General features: G+C 42.4%; 1 protein-coding gene across 1 annotated transcript; it reads left to right on the top strand.

Annotated features, from left to right (window-relative positions):
- Positions 1-2,389: 2,389 nt before the first annotated feature.
- Positions 2,390-16,497, top strand: st6gal1 (ST6 beta-galactosamide alpha-2,6-sialyltranferase 1). Its single transcript, XM_018751622.1, has 8 exons — positions 2,390-2,624; positions 2,861-2,968; positions 9,302-9,898; positions 10,057-10,321; positions 11,161-11,258; positions 12,812-12,913; positions 13,225-13,399; positions 15,874-16,497. Exons 2-8 carry the CDS (start codon positions 2,957-2,959, stop codon positions 16,131-16,133), a joined length of 1,509 nt encoding a protein of 502 aa, XP_018607138.1. The 5' UTR covers positions 2,390-2,624; positions 2,861-2,956; the 3' UTR covers positions 16,134-16,497.
- The last annotated feature ends 1,495 nt before the right edge of the window (positions 16,498-17,992 follow it).

Genomic DNA, 17,992 nt, shown 5'->3' with positions numbered 1-17,992 from the left:
GCTATTTGTGAGCTATTGTAGCGGTTTTTTGTGGTACATGACCTTGTTATACATTAGCGAGAGCTGAGGATATATGTTGACCCATTGTGGTGTTCTTTATGCAGTTGATCTTAACAAGGGTCCCAGGGCCACTGAAAACAAAAATCCTGGAAACAACAACCTCCATATTTCACAGTTCGTAATATACCCTTTAACTTGGTGCATCATTCTCCTGAAGCTAAACGTGCCAATCGGTGCATTAATTTAAGCCACTACAAATGTCAAATTAAAGAACACACACACACACACACACACACTGTCTGAAACCACTTGTCCCGAGCGGGGTCGCGGCAAACCGGAGCCTAACCCAGCAACACATGGCGCAAGGCTGGAGGGGTAGGGGACACACCCAGGATGGGACGCCAGTCCGTTGCAAGGCACCCCAAGCAGGACTCGAGCCCCAGTCTTGTCAGAGAGCGGGCACAGGTCAAACCCGCCACGCCACTGCACCCTCTCACACTTTAACAAATATGAAGATGTAAATGGAAGTATACACTGCTACATACAAACATGGCAGGTTCAAAATTCACTGTTATTTCACATTTTATAGAGGCACAGGAAAGATGGAGATATATTTTCCCTGGGCCATGGTACAACAATACACTTGACAGAGAACATAACAACATAGAACAGTGGGGGGGGGGGGGGGGTCAGTAGCACTGATCCCTGCTGTGGAAGAAATTTTACACACCATCCAATTCACTAAAAGACAGGAGAAAGGTTCACTAATGGTATCCTTTACTTCAGCCAAAGGGAGAGTCACTCACTAGCAACAGAGATCAGGGAGTCTCACCGAACATCAAAACTCCTACAATTCATAACAAACTTCACGCATGTTCAACATGTCACTTGTTCATGGTATACATTTCATTGGCTACAAGGTTGTTTACTTGCTTTCTATTGGTTCAATCGCAAATGAAAAAACAACTGCCAACCTTAAAGAGAAAATTATGCTTCCGTATTTACATATTTTTTCCTGGAACATAATTTTGGGTGTGATGTAAGTCCTTGTAGGAGGTGCAGTGGTGCAGTGGGTTTGACCGGGTCCTGCTCTCTGGTGGGTCTGGGGTTCAAGTCCCGCTTGGGGTGCCGTATGTTGTACTGGCGTCCCGTCCTAGGTGTGTCCTCTCCTCCTCCAGCCTTACGCCCTGTGTTGCTAGGTTAGGCTCTGGCTCCCTGCATGAGACAAGCGGTTTCAGACAATGCGTGTGTGTGTGTGTGTGTGTGTGTGTGTGTGTGTGTGTGTATGTGTGTGTGTAAGTCCTTGTAAGCAGGTTTTGAGAGGTCTTTGTTGAACACTTGAACAGGACCTCACAAGAACACTACATAGGACTTTGCTGATGGCACATTATCCAGTGTTTCTTGTAGTGAACACTGTCCAGGTGGTTGGTACAAATAATATACTGCATCTGCAGTCCATGTGAAACAGGGAAAAATCTAACCTTTTACAATCACTGGAGCACTGCCATACTATCACAATATAAAATATAATATAAAACACCAACATATAAGAAAACAAGAACTGTACAATTAAAAATTAAAAAAAAATTAATTTTATTATGAGTTTTACATTACATATATATACACACACACAGTACTGTGCAGACTCAACATCAAAAACGTAAATAAATGCAGTTAAAATAATCACTGCATCCGGTAATAAAACAACAAATTGTCTTGACTAAGTAGTCTAAATCTCTTAATTTTGCAGTTATTCATTGTGTTCTTGGGGAACTCAGTTTACTAGGATAAACGCTCTTTATAATTTAATAACTGAACTTTGTCATTTAATTTCCGATCCGTGCATATACCCGCATAAGTACATTTTTAGAATGTGTACAGCGCTAATAAGAGACAATTTGCACAAATAACAGGGCGTCTAACCAAGCTGTTATACTGACTCCACTGCAATGCGGACGTAAAGTGCTGTATTATGTGTATGTAATAGCCCACATTCATTTTAAAACGCGTTACACACTGGCATTAACTGTGGAAGCCTTTATTTAGCCGAACTGCACAATGCCAGTAAAATGGTTCGCGAACCCATTAACTGGGTCTATTTCCCTTCAGCCTGTACCCGGCAGTCAGTGCAGCTCAGTTTATTATCAAATGCAGCTGTAATTACTTATGCATCTCCTAAAATGTTATTTCTGTTCTTGCACAATATTAATTCAATCGACGCTCAGTGGTAAGGATAAGAGAATAGAAATAAACCTTAAGAATGTTTATAGCAAATTTCAGTCATAAATTGTACGGCTGCTGCTTAGGGATCGTCGGTGTGTTTATATCTATGCTCTCTCTCTCTCGCTCGCTCGCTCTCCCTCCGCTCTCTCTATGTGGGCTCCACTGCGCAGCTGGTGCAGCAGCGTTAACGCTCATGCGGATATCTGTCGGCTTTGCCGCAGCGCCCCGGGCACCACAGTGTGCGGCTGCACAGTCGCCGAGGCACAGATACTGTGCATGCGCTCTGGGAGCCCGATATCCCCTATGTTGTAGCCGGCATAGCGAAGCCTAGAGCTGCGTGGACACATTTCCAGCTCATTACTGCAGATAACGGAGAACAACGACTGCGGCGGTGTTGTCCGGTAAGCCTATTATTGTTATTGAGCGTAACGCTCGCTCAATGTGTCGCGTCACGTGTCTGTCTAAAAATAAATTTGCCCCTTTTGCTATCTTCGGAGGACCGACGCACACGACACGGTGAACGAGTCATTTTAATTTCCCAAAAAATATTTATTTGACGCGTAATATGGCGTGCTTATTATTTGTGTTGCTTACGTTTTAAGAAATCCTATTGGATTTAGTCGTGTCGTTCTTTCAGCGTGTGCCAGATACGCCGTGTCCGCTAATACGAGATGAGTGGCCCGAAGGCGGCTGAAACCTAAGTGGACGGGTGGCGGGGAGAACGACCGTGAACATGGGATACAGGGTGAGTGCCTTTTTCCCGCACAGGAAACGCACATCCTTGGCTTGGAACCCGCGCGGGTGGAACCCTGTCGCACGTGCTGCTAAGGGAAACGGGGCCATCAGTCTGCTACCCTGCCTGGTGACTTGTTTAAAATTTTATAGCAGCGGTTGAGTCATCATGTGGGCAGTAATTTACTGAGTAAACCATTTCCAGTTAATACTTACCGGGGCCGGGGCCGGGAGGATCATATAATATTAGCACTCGATCCCTAAACTCGGTTGTCTGCCCGTACTGCGTACTTCTGTGTGTGTTCTGCAATATATCGTTTCTGTAATCCACACAGAACAGCTAATTAAATGCAATGCTTCCATTTATCAGTTATAAAGAAATATGAGTTACCCGGCGTAGTACCACTCCACCCTCAAAAAGGTGTTACCTTGAGATGAGTGTTCTAGCCTCTACGCACAAACTATAACCATAAAACTATTCGTTACGAGGCACTTCTCTAAGTGTTTGTCGCTGTAAACAAGAGTTTATTTCCATAACAGACGAGCAGCAGAGGCGCTCTTTTGTCCAGTACATACCATAATTTTTTTTTATCCGTTCACATTACACAAGAAGTAGCTAAAGATAGAATTCATAGGACATACAGAGGTGATGGGTGCAGATGATGTGATGCAAGATTATGGAGCAGTTAGGAAGTCCAGAGAGGAGTGGGTATGAAAGCAATGTGTTTGGACACCCTTTCCTGAGTGTTGGAAGAGAGTCAGCAATTTTGAGGGAGAGCGAGAGTTAATTCCACCACATGGAGCCTAGACTGGGAACCTGCACACTTTTGGTGTGTGGGGTCAGCAAGAGGCCTGAAAGCAGAAAGGTCATGCACAAAAACATTAATGCCAATGCTAACAGTGGACCAGAGTTACAAATCTTCCTAGAAAAAATCTGAGTCCTGACTGTTAATGTGAAAGTTAGGCAAGGCAGGAACAGAACTTACATTTATTCACTTAGCAGATGCTTTTCTCCAAAGCAACATACAATAGATACTATGTAGCATTATCAGCCCACACACCTTATTCACCAAGGTGACTTACACTGCTAGATACACTACTTACAATGGGTCACTCATCCATATATCAGTGAAACACACACACTCTCTGTCACTCACATACTATGGGGAAACCTGAACAGCATGTCTTTGGACTGTGGGAGGAAACCAGAGCACCCAGAGGAACCCCACACAGACACAGGGGAGAACATGCAAACTCCACACAGACCAAGTGTGGATCAAACCCACATTCTCTCATACCACCCAGATGCTGTGAGACAGCAGCGCTACTCTCTGTGCCACCGTGCCACAGTGCTGCCCCTTCAAAACTTCTTGAAATTACCGGACAAAATATACAAGGCAGGGTCAGGAGGCAGAGTAACTGGTGCAAACTTAGTAGGATCTGCGGAGCAAATAAGACGGCCTTCTCAACCCAGCTGACTGGATGATAACTTTGGTCTTTCTAGGCATTAGTTTTTTGAATCTGATGTTTTTAGTCATAGACGCTCACGCTGGCCCAACATAAAAGCTTAGAATTCACAGTCTCATCCGCTTACATGTACATTTATTAATTTAGCAGATGCTTTTCTCCAAAGTGATGTACATCTCATAGAAAATACAATTTGTGCATTACATTAGCAGAAGGAGAGACATAGATGCAGATTCGTGATTCTTAAGTGCAGTTAGTTTGTTTCTTTCCACCCTATGAACCATATGTCTGCTTAAACCTATCTTTTGTGACCTGACTCAGTGTACCATTTGTTCAGTTTTATGATTCTATAGTGAACACTGTTTTTATGGCAGTTGCCTCTGAGGCCTCACTCTCAGCCGGTGTGCCTGGCACAATTGATGCTCAAAGGCTCTTGTTGTTCCTTCTAAACAGTTACTCACTTAACCTTTGGTTGTTCAACCCACTGTGCTAAGACTCTAAAGAGGTTGCTTCATCACGTTTTCTTTGGAGAGAAGTTTTCATTCGCTTCCCATTTACCTTTGCTGGAAAACAAAGGCTTTCTGATACTGACACGTTAGCTCTGTTCTTCATCAGAGTGTACTAAATACATTTATTGCAGTTTTCAGGGTCGTAGTTCCTTATACTGCTTTGACTACTCACAGAGTTGGATAGTTTACTGAAACAATATAGGTAAAGTATGTTTTTTTTTTTTTTTCTGGTAGTTGTCCAATCCCACCTTACCTCATAGAAACTGTTCAGCCATCCGTTTGTTTTCTCAGCTCAGCTGCTGATCTGACTTTCAGCAAAATGACAAAACACTTGTAATGCTAATTAATTATAAACAACTACAGTAGGTTATGTCTCTGGTGTGTCTTGTCTTGCAAATGTAGGACAGCACTGTTCCTCCTGTGCATTTTGTGATGTAGGACAGTATGAGATGGGTAGAAGCGAGAGGAAGTGTAAGCGCTGAAGTGATAAATAATGGTAAATAGTGTCGGGTAAACATGAAAAAGTTTTTGACGTTAAACACCCACAGCGTGTCTCATTTTTGACTGAAAATACGGTCTCGTAGCTGTGAAGATTTGAAATTTCAAACCTGCCTAAAATACTGTGGAAAATGTAAGTCTGCATATACAAATGAAAAATTTGCTAGCTTAAATTTATCGACTAATAAGAAATGAAGAGTCCACGGGAAGAACAATTGTAGTCACAATTTTAAAAAAATGTAGTTATCCCCCTTACCCTATAGATCATTTGTCCCAGTTTCTTCCAAAAATGCTCTCCTAATGGAAAAAATCATAGTCCTGCATTTTGAAGCAAAGAAAAAAGCCTAATTTGAAAGAGCGGTCGTAATGCAATTCTCCCTGACGAAAAATGACGAAGGGTCGAGTTTTTTCATTTGATCAATGTCATGTGACATCAATAGACCAATTGTTTACTTCTGTTTTGTTTTCACTTGTCCGAAATGGTGGAAGCCAAGAGCATGCCAGAGCTCACTGTTAAACCGAAGAAGCGGAAATTTAAAGGAAGACAACGTGAATTAGACAGAATTTGTATGCTTTCAGAACATTGTTAGCGAAGATTGCAAATGCACAAGACTTCCATCTTTTTCTATGACCCCAGAAAAAGAAAGAGCAGCCTTAATGAAGGACCTGAAAAAAGATGAAGACAAAAGATGAACAAGAGTCATACTTTTTGACGTTTGTCTGTTTTGGTAACGTAAGTAGATGTCATTGGAGGGCAGAATCCCAGGTTTCTGTGCCGAATGAATATTCTTACGATTATCATGTATACTTCGAGAGAAATAAACAGTGTGTGAAGGTGCCATTATGAGAGAAAGTGTCCATCTCATCTTTGAGATGACCAATGGAGGAGTCATCACAATCCAGCCTTGAATACTGAATGTTCAAAGCACAATATTTGGTTTAATTTTTGTCAGAATTTTTTTTTTCCAGTTAGCTTGGATTAAAACTTTGCAAATTTAGCAGTTTAAAGAATACATATAAACATGGGCTTTTTGGTGAAAAAAATTTCTTCTGTGGACGGTGCATTTTTGTATCGACATTGAATTAAAATTTCACCTTAACTTTTACATAAGATAACCATTATGTAATTTTTTAATCTTCAGTTTCATAAAAAGGTCTATTTTCTATTATATTTCCAAAGAAATTGCATGTGAATACCAAAGGGCAGGTTTTGAAAAATTCCATTTCTCATTCACACATAGAAAAAAGGGAAAATGATCGTAATACAAATTGCATAACAAGTTTTAAAATCATTTCCAATACCACAGTTACTGAATAAAATACACCAAACTGTAATATCCTGACTGGGGGTGCGGTGGCGCAGTGGGTTGGACCGCAGTCCTGCTCTCCGGTGGGTCTGGGGTTCGAGTCCCGCTTGGGGTGCCTTGTGATGGACTGGCGTCCCGTCCTGGGTGTGTCCCCTTCCCCTCCGGCCTTGCGCCCTGTGTTGCCGGGTAGGCTCCGGTTCCCCGTGACCCCGTACGGGACAAGCGGTTCTGAAAATGTGTGTGTGGGGGTGCGGTGGCGCAGTGGGTTGGGCCGCAGTCCTGCTGTCCGGTGGGTCTGGGGTTCGAGTCCTGCTTGGGGTACCTTGCGACGGACTGGCGTCCCGTCCTGGGTGTGTCCCCTCCCCCTCCGGCCTTACGCCCTGTGTTGCCGGGTAGGCTCCGGTTCCCCGTGACCCCGTATGGGACAAGCGGTTCTGAAAATGTATGTGTGTGTGTAATATCCTGCTGCTAAATACCATGGGTTTATGGTGTCCAGTTTTATGCATGGCAAATATATACTGTATATATATTATATATGTGGAATAAAATATTGTTTCAAAGTTAAAAATTCAGTTTTCTTCATTTTGACATTTTGTGGCCTTGATTGTTCTTTCCGTGAACACATTCTGTGTAAACTCACTCCCATCAAAGCTTCTTATATCGCTTCCATTACCCTCCCTCTTAAAGTTAATTGAAATGGATTTCATTGTCAAGACAACATGGAGCAATGATAAAGCAACCAGTCGCTGCAGAGACATACTCTTGGATCCCCCCTCCTTTTTACTAAGGGTTTGGTGCTATGCCCAGCAGTCCAAAGATGCTCTAGTACTAATTTCATTTGTGTTTTGCCTACAGCCTTGCTTAAATGTGGTGAGCTTTCCCTTTCTTTTTAGTGGTATTTTTGGTAGCTCACATCACTTTCAGGGCCCTTTCCAGTGGGACAAGCTCTGTCCCTGTTTCAACTACAAATAGGCATTTTTTTTAATTGAAATTTGGGAGCAGGATTGTCAGAAACAGGGACCTTTGTGAGGTCATTTTTTGGTTTGTCATTTATATGGACAGATTTATAATGAGGTAAACATGAAATTACATTTTGTTTTGATGTAAGAGAGTGGGAGATGACTGAAGGACTACTAAAAAATAACTGTGCGTGCTTTTAGCATGTTCACTAGGGCTTACTTACCTCTATTGTGACTTCAGTGAGTAACGCATTTAATCTTATTGTTTAACCTTCACAGGAAAAAAAAAAAGAGAAATGAATACTAAGTAAAGTATCTTGCACAGGCTGAAACATGTTGAATTCTTGCTCTCATACTGATCAGTATGTGTGGTTATTTGGAAGTACCAGTCAGGGTGTGTTACACCTTTTTTGAGTTGTTTTGTTGAATTGTTGTGATCAAGTATTAGCAATTTCTATTCTGGTGTTTGCTGTTGAGTAACAGTGCCACCTCACAGCACCTGGGTGATCCGAGAGAACGTGGGCTTGATCTTCTTGATCTGTGTAGAGGTTGCATGTTCTCCCCATGTCTACGTTGGTTTTCTCCGGATGCTCTGCTTTCCTCCCACAGTTCAAAGACATGCAGCTGTGGATTGGTGATGCTTAATTGCCTGCAGTGTGTGAGTAAGTGAGTGTATGCACATGTGTAGCAACCTGTGATGGGTTGGTGACTCATCCAGGGTTCCCCCCTCCTCAGGCTTGTGCCTCTTCCGTTCTTAAATAAATGTTTATTCTAATTATGTGAGTAATTTGATGAATATGTCGCTTTTCCATCTAGCTATTGACACCTCCTAACCCTAAAGCCTATATTTATTCATTTACTTTGGTCAAAGACACTACAGCAGGAGGTGAGATTTAAACCTGCAACCTTTGGATCCAAGGGCTGCGGTGCTAATCACTAAAGTACAAGGTAACATAACTCATAACTAGAAATCCCTGACCACACCTCAGCCCCAGGACCCATCCTTAGTGGAATAAAAACGGATGAAATAATAAACATTAAAAAAAACATGTGAAACACATGAACCAAGAAAGAAACATAAAACTATGTAAGAGCAGAAAAAAAAGAAATTTCATTCTCAGTCTCAGTGCTTCAGACCAACTAGGAAAGCAGTGGTGGATGACGAGTAGATCTTTCCTTCATGGAGATGCCTTAATTGGGCAGGAAAAGCAAAACCTTAGCAGAGTTTGAATTGTTTAAGCTTTAGCTTCTTCAGATTAGCATCTTCTCCGGATGACTTCAGTTAGCAGATCATAATTGCATATGAAAAATTTTACAGGTGAAAGCTTTTTTATTTCTGGATAAAACATTTTATGTGGCCATCTGGAGAAATGCCCACTTTACCTCCCACCATAGTTCTTTTAGCACATATCACAATACGCTCTCTGGCTGGGTAAGCGGACTGGATACCTGCTATAATCACTTTGTTGACAGCACAGTTCACTCTGGGATAGTTGCTTCTCTCACTGCCACACTAAACCAGCAATCACACTTACGATACAGCATGAGTGCAAGGTGACAGGGAGCATCTACCATAGCAGCATAATATGCACTTTTGTTTCCACAGATCCCCGGGGCAGCAATGGACCGCGTCAGCCTGTTGTGGCGCCTGCGTCGAAGGGCACGGCGGGGGGCCTTCTGCATGGCGCTCTTTTGCGTGGCAATGGGCCTCCTCTATGCTTTCTGCGCAGAGAACAGTGTTCCAGTTACAGATGCCATCTTCGGTGTGCAGGCACGCACTCGGGCTCAGCCTAGGGCTCATGCTCTGGCAAAAGCACTACGGGCGAACAGCGGTGCCAACACCAAGCCCATCTATGTGAATCCTCAAAATCTGCCTGGCATCATCCCTGGAGATCCTCGCCATCCCATCCCCATACTGTCTCAGCTGCCCTCTGCCAATGGCACACCAGTTGGACCAGATGAGATTAAGGCACGACGCAGGGAATTGGGGGCCAGGGGGCTTCTCTCCTGGCTTTTGCCTCGACCATTAAGGTGGCTGCTGGAGGGCACCTCCTGGAGCAAGAGAAGGAGAGGCAGTGGGGATGGGGGTATGGGGGATGCAGATCTCTTTGGACCCCATGGCAAACTAGGGGAGGTGTGGAATGAGGACATGTCCACTGCCATGCTTGGAAAGAGGCTGAGGAAAGTGGTGCAGAACTACCAGGTGAGGAGCAGAATGCAATTAGAGGCATGGGGGTAAAACAGAAAGGATTGATTTTGCACAGTCTGCACAGCTACATTTATCTAACAGTGTAACATGACTGGGTCACCAAAATGACTTCCACCTTATGCTGGTGGTACCTCCCTCCTTCCTTCTCTCAGGCCATGAATAAATATGGGGTGCAGTTCCAGGGGACCAGCGGTTCCGGGTCAGGTCACAAGCTGAGCGGACCTGAACTCCTCTGCCAACTAAAGGAGAGGGTCGTGGTTACTACACTCACCTCTGATTTAAAGCCCTTCTCAGGGCTACCCTGGAGCTCACAGCTTCCTCCTCGACCTCTGACCTCTGATCTGGGGCCCTTCAAGAGCTGCGCGGTGGTCTCGTCAGCAGGCTCCCTTAGAAACTCCGGACTGGGGAGGGAGATTGGTAGGGGATCTGAAAATGACCATATATTGGCCTAATGCTGAGTATATGGCCACCATCCCCACACACCCCCCTCCTTTGCATCTCTCCATATAACACTCCTCATTTCTAAATGTTCCTTTAATTTCCTGATGTATGGGTTTTTTTACTTAAATGCAGCTGTTGGCCTCTGTCCTGCTACAGTGGCCATTCATTAGAGAAAAATGTAACGTGAATGTATTGTAGATTTCCTAAATTTTGCGTTATGTTAACTGTTCACTATATTCCGCGTTTGTTCTGATTTTCACTTTGTTATAAGGCAGTCCGATGGTTTTGTTTCCTCTGTTGAGATCACAGAGAGGTTGGTAGCAATTCACAAAATTGTTACGACAGTGAATTCTCTTGCTGCTGAAAGCTGCTGGAGCTACATCTTGGCCAGCTTTCCTGCTTTTTGAATTTGTGACACTATGTTTAACACATAAGAGAAATGTGTAAAGAAACCATGTGGCAAGCACACACGTGTGAGACTGTATGAAAGTGTTTTCCCAGTTGTCACCTTGCATCTGGCATCATGAGTTGAGTGTACTGAGGATGCTGAGTAGAGAGTAGTAGGCAGTTTTCTTGACAAAGGCTGAATTTCTGGCGCAGGCTGTCACTTCTGTGTATGTTTAGAATGCTAAATCACACAGCATGTAGTTGACGACAACAGAGCAGTCATAATCTCACACAATCTCTGCCTTCCTTACCACCCACAGATTTCATGCCATCTGCTAGTTTTTTAATGCTTCACAATGCTATTCATGAGAAAAAAAACAGCCATAACAATGAAGATGATGGTTTTAACTGTGTAATTGCCCTGGCAGATTCTCACGATGCTGTGCTAAGATTCAACGCGGCCCCTACGGGGGGATATGAAAAGGACGTGGGCACCAAAACAACAGTCCGGCTCATAAATTCCCAGGTACCAGTGTTTGTGACCACGGCTGTTTGTGTAGTCCAGTCCAGCCTGCGGCCCCTATTCACATTCAGCTGAGCTACCCCAGTTTCGCTGGGGTTCCTGGTGATTCTTGCTATGTTCTTGAAAATGTGCCATGGGGAGCTGGCTCCTGTGTGTGGGGAAACAAACATAAGGTTTGAATTCTTTATCTAAATCAAGTAAATATTTATCTAGTTTTTTAATCAGGCAGGGAAAAAAGCTAGTAACAACCCAGGTCAAGCTAACTTGTTATATAATTGATATTTTAGCTGTGTTGAAAACTGCTCCTTTTTCATGTCAATATTGCTTCCTTCAAATAATGAAAGTAATTTGTTCCACAAGATCTTCTTGCAAATTCATGTGAAAAGAACTCTTTGTTACCATTACACACACACACACACACATTTTCTGAACCGCTTGTCCCCTACGGGGTCACGGGGAACCGGAGCCTACCTGGCAACACAGGGCGTAAGGCCAGAGGGGGAGGGGACACACCCAGGACAGGACGCCAGTCCGTCGCAAGGCACCCCAAGCGGGACTTGAACCCCAGACCCACCCGAGAGCAGGACTGTGGTCCAACCCATTGCGCCACCGCACCCCACTGTTACCATTACATTTGGGAAAAAATAATAATGAATTCCCGAGCCACAACTCTGTGCCATAAGAAGTTCTTCGACTTTTCACTAAACGTGCTAAATCCTTGCCTAAGCTTTTAGACACTGAGAAAATCCCGTTCAGAAATAAATGCGGAATATCAAAACTACTCTGGACGCCTTTGTGTGCAGGCTTAAGACCCACAAGTTCAACATCATTTATAATATCACTTTAGCATGCTCATATATTTAGCTCCCTTTCCCCGTTCCTTTTCATTATTTAGCTTGTTACCTTAATTTACTGTTGTTTTCTCTTTCTATTTTACAGTTATTTCTCGTTCTTTTGTTGTTTTATTCAGTTTTTTTGGGCAGGATTTTGGTGCAGTTTAACACAAGTGCCTCACGACATGTGGGCTGTACCATAAGATCCATTCCAGTCTGTACTTCAAGTTTTAAAATGTTTATGCTTTTCTTTGCCTTTATGCTTTTTTTGCACTTTCTCTAAAACTTTTCCATAATCCTTCACGATAATCAAGCAAAAAGAGACACAAGATTTCTGTGAAATATGTGGGACAACAAAGACATGCAGAAACACCCGTGCCCTGCATGGGGAGGGCTGCTCAACTTGTATGGTGTTCAGTGTGACCAAGGACCGTACTTTGAATTTATGTTACAGTTCTCATCAGGTGTTCTTTGCGAGTGTGAGCTGTTATGCCAGTATTATAGCTCAAATTACATTTGCTTACAAATACAAATTCTTGTAAAAGGAGCATTTGCTAGAAGTGTGAAGTTGTTCTAATAACAGAAATTGAACACAAAGTATAATGATGTCAAATAAGATTGAACTTGTGGGACATTTGTTTCCTAATTGGACAAAATAGTTGGATGTCTAATGTTTAAAAACATTGGTGTTGTAGTAACACCTGGTGTGAATGTACTTTACAGGTGATGGCTTCTGATGACCACCGCTTTCTCTCCAGCTCTTTGTATAGCGCTGGAACCCTGGTAGCCTGGGACCCTGCACCCTACTCAGCTGACCTTGCCGAGGTTAGTGAGCTGGAAGTGGGGAGGCTGTGAACATGAAACAGAGATATATGACATGTAGACAAGGTGTCACTTTTTTTTTTTTTTTTTTTTTTTTTTTACAGAAGAAGGGAATGGAATTTTCAGCAGATGAATCTGTGCACTTGTATTTTTGAATTTGGGTATCATCTGGGTTCAGCAACAGGGCTGTACAGGGGATTGTCTAGTTGTTTCCATTATTAGTGGATCAGGCCATTTGAATCATTTGAATGTTAGGAGCCAGAGGCTATTTGAGCATTTCTTTCTTTCTCTTTCTCTCGCTACCCTAATGTTAGTGGTACAACCGAACAGACTATCCCATATTCCAGCAATACCAGAAGTACCGCCGCTTACATCCCCAGCAACCGTTCTACGTTCTCCACCCACAAGTTGAGTGGCAGCTGTGGAACCGAATTCAGGACAACATGGCTGAGCCTATCCAGAGAAACCCACCCTCCTCTGGTTTGCTTGGTATGTATAAGATTTATGTGTTTCCTTAATTTTTGACTACAGGCATCCCTCGATTTAAGAACTCTAGCCAAAATTCCAGTATGACCACTCTTGGCTTTTCATACCCAATTTTCAAATTACATAACAAAAAAAATAAGTTAACGAAATATATATGAGAAGTGTAGTAATGTACTGCTGTTGTTGGCATTATTCATTGACAACAACAGCAGTACATTACTGCACTTCTGATATATACAGCTTCTCATTGTGACCCAGTAACTTCCCAGATCCCAAAAATAATTATTTGGTCAGTTCTATTTTCACTTTGTACATTACTGCGCTTCTAATATATCCAAGTTCTTATTTCTGGAACTTGCTGCCTAAAAACAAACCAATTAATTACCTCACTAAGTGTTTGGTAATCATGAAATGATGCCCATGTCTGCATCCAGAGCTCTCCGTCTGTTGGTGTGTGAGGAAAGCGAGAGTTGCATTGTGGGAAGTGTAATTTATTCATTTAGTTGACGCTTATTCAAAGTGACTTGCGATGTTAAGCTACCAAATAGCTTCTTACCAGTTTATACGCCTGGATAATTTCACTGGAGCAATTTAGAGAAAGTGCCTTGCTCATCTATAGCAGTAGATGAGATCTGAATTGGTGGCCTTTGGATCAAAAGTAGGGTTACTATGCTAGCACATTTTAAGTGTGAAGGTGATGTCAGCAGTTGCTGAAAGTTTCTGTGAGGTGGACAAAGCAAATAGTACCAGCTGCTCTTTAATTTAGTGATTGGGTAGACAGCAGAACTGTTAGCAGGCTTATTATTATTATTATTATTATTATTATTATTATTATTATTATTATTAGCAAGTTTAGGTGATTGTAGCGTCCGGACGGGAGTCCGACATGGACGCGCATTGCTATTACGTCCGAACACGGACGAAACGTAGAATGACTTCTCGTGCAGAGTGATATTAAAAGTGCATTGTGCAGGCTGTAAGACACTCGGTGGAAGTGAAACAGGAAACACGAGACCAGGAAACACACACGGTGTTTAAACTAAGGTGGACAGCGAAATGTTACTCTGTGAGTATGACTGGAACCCCGAGACGTGACGAAATACCGGACTGGAACGCTGGACCAGGACTGGAGAACAAGAGGCAGGAACTGACAGGATGGGCACTCGGGACTGGAACATGAACACCTAGGAAACCGACTGAGGGAACAAGAGACTACTAATCGCCAAGAGAGCACAATCGAACCGCTGATTAAGAATCCGCAATCGGTTCTGCTCCGCTTGCTCCTTTTATATCTCCGGGTCCTATGAGACTGTGAGCTGATATGTGGGTGTTCCCTAGTGGCACTGAGTGGCGCCGCCTCTGACCAGGAGGGGCAGTAACCCCGTGGGACGTGACAGTGATGGTTTTTTTTTCTGATATATATGCACATTTTGAGTGTTCTCTGCACTCAGTCAGTGTTCCAATAAACCCATCATAAGTCGAAAATATCGTAATTCGAAAATGCATTTAATACACTTAACCTACCGAACATCATAGCCTAGCATACATGCAAAGGCCATTATGGGCTTGCCGCCTGTTGAGTTTCTCTTTAAGAGTAATTGCCTTCCTCTTCTTCTTCTCACCAGTAGCTGGAGACACAGATGCGCATTTCGTAGACATGATGGATGCACAAAACTCAACGTAGATATGAGGAGGTATCCAAAAAGCGCTGGCAACACAGAACACTGTAGAGTATTAGTTGTATACACTAGCGACCGTGTGGCAGACTGGGAGATGAGGATTGCTGCCGCTGCCCAGCATTATGAGAGAGTACCGTACCGAATATCGGTTGCCTGGAAAAAATTTAGATTCAAAGTCCAGTTTCTACTGAATGTGTATCGCTATCTCACCATTGTAAAGTCAAAAATCGTAAGTCAAACTATTGTAAGTCGAGGAGCATCTATAATGCAGTGCTGCCCCTGTGTGTATGCATAGTTGAATAAGCAACCGTTTTGGGGAGGGGGGCAATTGGTGACCCCTGTGTTTTTTCTTCTGGCTCTGTTATTTAGTACTTTTGGGGCATATGTGTGCTCTGTGAGTGCTGCTGTTTAACTCTCTTGTTCTAAGTGCCAACAGCACAGACAGGAGGGCTGTAATGTTATATAGATGTTTCACAGTGTATTAGTGGTACTTGGGGAAAAATTGGTTTGGTTTCTTTTAGTTTCGTAAACGGAGGGATACCTGTTACAGAATACGAATTTTGTAATGTCCTACCTAGCTTTTCCCTCTGTCGTGTAGTGGACAGGGTTAACCTCACCAACTTTGTATACCTCTGTACCAGATAGAGTGCAAACTTCTTCCCAATTAAATACAGATAGTATTTATTCAACTTCTGTGTATTATAAACATTAGACTTTATTATTAAGAAATTTAATTATATTGAATTTTCTCATCTGTTTCCTAGCACTCTCAATCTTTCTCCCCACTCACTCGAACAGGAACAGTACTGATGATGTCACTGTGCGAGGTGGTGCACTTGTATGAGTTCCTACCTTCACGCCGCAAGACAGAGCTGTGCCACTACTATCAGCGCTTCTACGATGCAGCATGCACACTTGGTGCCTACCATCCACTCCTCTATGAGAAGAACCTGGTGAAGAGGATGAACCTGGGACCAGATATGGACATTTACACCCATGGCAGGGTCACTCTGCCTGGGTTCAGCACATTAAATTGTACTCTTAGTGCAACTCACTAACTAACATACCGTCTCAAACTGGCACACAAAGTCGGTTTAATTCACCGAGTAGGCACTGACTGCATTCGTACTTTTTCCTGCCACCAGAACTATATCACTCGGGGTCTGTCCAAAATAACCCCCCACTGTTCCAACTGTTGTATTAGCTGTCACCCCATCTAATCTGTTTTCACTCTCTGTGTTGTGGAGAACAGGCTTTAACCCTTCAACTCGCTGTTAAGGTAAATTTCTGGATGCCATTACCACCTTTTTTGATAACAATCTGTTCTGATATGTGGAGTTAAGGTGTGTAATGTAAGGTTTCAGTTTGCACACATTGCATGTTGACTGAAAAAACAATTGTAATAATGCATAATTTAATTTACCTGAGTTTTGATGTGCTGACTCTCTTGGGCTAAACATTTTCATACTCGGAATGGGCAATATGTTCATTGCATATATGGGTTTTTGACATACATGGGTTTTAAAGTGTAAGAATATTGGCATATATTGACATATTCAATAATTTTTGCTTTTCTCAGCAATCAACTGACATCTGACCCATTAAAAACAAGGTCTTGGTGAGGTTACCAAAGCATATTTGGGAAAAGTGTACGACATTATGATATATATTGACATCTTGCCAAAACATCTGAAGATATGTTAATATTTATAGTCAGTGTAACCCGCCCATAAAGTACAAATATGGGCTAAAATTTCCCCTGTGGGATCAATAAAGTATCTGTCTGTCTATAACTGAAATTTTTAGATCAGCTGTCAAGCTTTTTTTTCCTAGTGACACAGGTTCTTTTCATCAGTCTCAGTAGAGAGGGTCTTGCCTAGTTCTAGTTTTTACATCCCTCGACTCGATAAGTGGAAACAGATTTTTTCCCCTGCAGTAACAATACTTTTGTTTTTATTGCCTGTGGAAAATTTAATGGAATAGAATTTACAGTCTAAGTACTGTATATAAATATTCATTTTCCAGCTTTCATGTATTAAATATGGAGAATGGGCTACAGTTTGTATTATTCATACAGAAAGATGAACATTGCATAACACTGTCCCCTGAAGTACAGATATGGTTGCATTTTATTCTTTAATTAATGTGTCAGATTATAATGCTTTCTTTGTTATACTCAGTTGTGATCTGTGCTTGTCTGACTCTTAAAAATGTGCTTTGTCACTCCGTTCCTTAACCAGTTTGAAAATTTACAAAGCAAAGCAGTCACGTCTGAGAAGGAGTGCAACTATTGCATTGTTCTCAAGACATGTTTGGAATCCTTTATCTGGAACAAATGCTAACATTGTGGTTTTACTTTGGCGTGAGGTGTTGAGCAACTAACCTTTTGGCAGAAGTACTAAGCCCTGATAGATTTTGGTTGGACTGTGGCATTTTATTGCCCCAGTCCCTCCAATGCTACATTTCTGCTTTCCTTCCATCTCCTCAGTTTGGACTGTTCCTGAAACACATGTGCATTGAGAGAGGTTGTACTTGCCTGGTAACCTATGCTAAGCCAAAGGTGTCACATATTTTTGCCTTTTGTGTTACTGAATGTTTCAGCAAGCCTAGAGGTACTTCTGTGATCAGTGTGTCATGGAATTCATTGAGACAGAAAGGCACAGGCTTTGGCATGAGCGTCATATAAGGAAATGCACAAATGAGGGTCAGAACACTACTGAAGTACTTACACTAAAGATATATTCAATCAGGTTTATATAGTCTTTCATAGCATAGTGTACAATAAAAATCACACAATGGGAATTTATTATTGCTTTTGTATCTAAATAGTCTAAGTACAGGATGCTCTTCTGACTTTCAGTTTCTTTACTCCATGTCTGATTGTTACAAATGTTCTAGGCGTATGAGGAAACATTTG

The sequence above is a fragment of the Scleropages formosus genome, unplaced genomic scaffold, assembly GCF_900964775.1.
Source record: "Scleropages formosus unplaced genomic scaffold, fSclFor1.1, whole genome shotgun sequence".
Taxonomy (NCBI): domain Eukaryota; kingdom Metazoa; phylum Chordata; class Actinopteri; order Osteoglossiformes; family Osteoglossidae; genus Scleropages; species Scleropages formosus.
The sequence above is the reverse complement of the archived record's forward strand: the minus strand, read 5'-3'. Positions and strand labels throughout refer to the sequence as shown.